This window comes from Propithecus coquereli, unplaced genomic scaffold (assembly GCF_000956105.1).
Source record: "Propithecus coquereli isolate 6110/MARCELLA unplaced genomic scaffold, Pcoq_1.0 Scaffold459, whole genome shotgun sequence".
Lineage (NCBI taxonomy): Eukaryota > Metazoa > Chordata > Mammalia > Primates > Indriidae > Propithecus > Propithecus coquereli.
Window position 1 is genome coordinate 2,936,675 of NW_012150385.1, and position 2,708 is coordinate 2,939,382.

The 2,708-nt window shown below is 37.4% G+C and overlaps 1 protein-coding gene across 2 annotated transcripts in view; it reads right to left on the reverse strand.

Moving 5' to 3' along the window:
- HTT (huntingtin) overlaps positions 1 to 2,708 on the reverse strand; it is a 160,532-nt gene that overhangs the window by 94,804 nt on the left and 63,020 nt on the right. For both annotated transcript variants that reach the window (XM_012655049.1, XM_012655050.1), the window contains one exon: positions 677 to 823. In XM_012655049.1, the coding sequence (XP_012510503.1) occupies positions 677 to 823 (147 nt within the window). The remainder of the gene's footprint in view (positions 1 to 676; positions 824 to 2,708) is intronic.

The window sequence follows — 2,708 nt, forward strand, 5'->3', positions numbered from 1 at the left end:
AAAAAAGTGAGACTCTGTCTCAAAAAAAAAAAAAAAAAAAAAGAAAGAGTTAAAAGGCACAATAGTATTATCATCACTTCTGCAATCTTCTTTGCAAACTAAAATTCTAAAGAACATTATAACTTCATTAAAGCACTTCTGCTTCGCTCACCTGAGAATCAGATGAGTATGGGATATGGGCTACCATTTGACATTGTATTCAAAAGCTCTCACAACAAATGTGAACAATAATCACTGCAAATCATCGAAATCACAAACCCCTAAATAGCACTGATTTTAATAGTCCGCTCACCTAAAAGTCAATGAACATGACAGAAAACCATCATCTTCAGAGGTAATACAAATAAAGTAAAAATTTTTAATGGACAAGTTTTCAGATAATACATAAGAGTCATACACAAAAATAAAATTGTCAGCATGTGGAATGTAGTGAACTCATTAAAAGATTTACCACCTCACTGCTGTGTGGCTGTAGCAAAGCTTAAAGACAGAGGTAGCTTTTTTAGTCAATACTAAAAAACATAAATATCCTCTCAGAGGAAGATGATCTACTCAAATATCATGAGCTGAAGCTTCTTTTCTAGAAAATAAAATGTTTTAAATTAAAGTCTAAAGAAAGGCATCAAGAAAGAGCACCTTTTTCCGACAACATGAGGATGCCACTGAGCCAGTGTACCTGGTTATCGTGCTGACAGAGAAGTGAGATGGAGGCTGCGTCTCGTGCATGAGAAGTTTCAGGTGAACACTGCTTTGATCTCTTGCCACGGCCACTACTGGATCAGCTTGTCCTTGGTCGCCTTTATAAAACAGCTTAGGGACAAGCCTGACATAAAAGGAAGATTGGTTTACTTAAGAAAGTATATGAAGTTCACCTGTGACTCATACCCTTCTTCCCTCCTAGGTGGGTAAGACTGAACCCGTTTACCAACAGACAGTGCCTCCCTTGCCCTTTCTCAGAAATGGCATTTTTCAAGACCATGAGATCTCGTGCCCACACACCCATTCTGAAATAATTAAGTGTTGTACTCTCTTTTTACCTATCACTAAATTAAGTACCTTTCTCTACATACAATGAAATGCTTTTATTAAAAATCAACCTTGATTGTCTCTACTAAAAATAGAAAAATTAGCCAGGAGTGGTGGCTAGCACCTACAGTCTCAGCTACTCAGGAGGCTGAGGTAGGAGGATTGTTTGAGCCCAGGAGTCTGAGGTTACAGTGAGCTATGATGACCCCACTGTACTCTAGCCCCGGTGACAGAGACCTTGTCTCGAAAAATAAATAAATAACTAAAAATACACCCTGAAAGCTCTCTTTCTAAATCTTTGATCAACGTCAACAAGTGTCAAATAACATATGTCCACAGAGTACTGAGCACAGAGCAGATCTGCAGATCTGAATGCCAGTTTTGTCCCTTAAGCATTTTTGCAATTTTTCTGTAAAACCATCCCACACTCCCAGACAGAAAAGCTCCAACTGAGATCCCTAACAAATCTAAACTGAACTCAAATGCAGAACACAGGGAACATTTCCCTAAAGGAACAGAAGGGCTTCATATCTGCAAACAATACACTCAGTACATATTTTGCCTCTGTGTACTCATACTGTTAGAAACAACAAACTATTTTATTACATTGGTTTGCAAATCCCATTATCTTTAAAGTCTCTTTCCTCCATGGAGACTTGGTCATGAGTATAATTCTTCTAGGATATAATAAGTTGCTGTCATTTGCATAAAATGGTAAAGCTCCAAAATCTTCAATTAGGCAAGTCATACAAACCCATTAAGTAAACAAAAAAGCATACCTCACGAGTAATCAAAGAAATGCAAATCACAATAATGAAAACTAAAAGGATATGCACCAAAAGGTAACTTTGGTTTTCATTTAGCAGTTTGGTTACAAAGATTTTTATTTCCTTTTTTATATTTTCCCTGAATTTTGTTCAGTAAACATGTATTATATTACAGGATAAAAGTTATTTTTAAAAGAAATACCAACTTCTGCCTAAACACTTGACGCATATTTAACTTTTTTTGAAATATCTGTATTAATGAGAAGAATCAGGCATAATCGCTCTGGCAGTGGGAGTATAAATTAGTATGTTTCTGGAGAGCAGTTTCACAGTAAGTACCAAAAGTTATTAAAAAATCCACTTCTAGGTATCTACACAAGGGAAATGAAAACACACATCTACACAAAGTCACGTAGGCAAATGTTCACAGTAGCATGATTCATAATAGCCAAAAAGTAGAAACGATATCATTTGATGAATAAATATTATTTATATAATGGAATACTGTTCAGCAATAAAAAAAATCAAAGTACTAATACACAGTACAGCATGGACAAACCTCAAAAACTAAGTGGAAGAATCCAGATGAAAAACTTCATCTATAATATGACCCCGTTTATATAAAATGTCCAGAAAAGGCAAATCCCTTAGGAACAGAAAGTAAATGAGTGGCTGCCTGCGGTGAGGGTGGGGACTGGGACTGACTGCAAATGGACACCAACGATCTCCCTGGAGTGGTGGGATTTTCTAAAACTGGATTGTGTTGGCCGGGTCCGGTGGCTCACGCCTGTAATCCTAGCACTCTGGGAGGCCAAGGCGGGTGGATCGTTCAAGGTCTGGAGTTCGAGACCAGCCTGAGCAAGAGCGAGACCCCGTCTCTACTAAAAAACAGAAAAGAAATGATCTGGACAACTA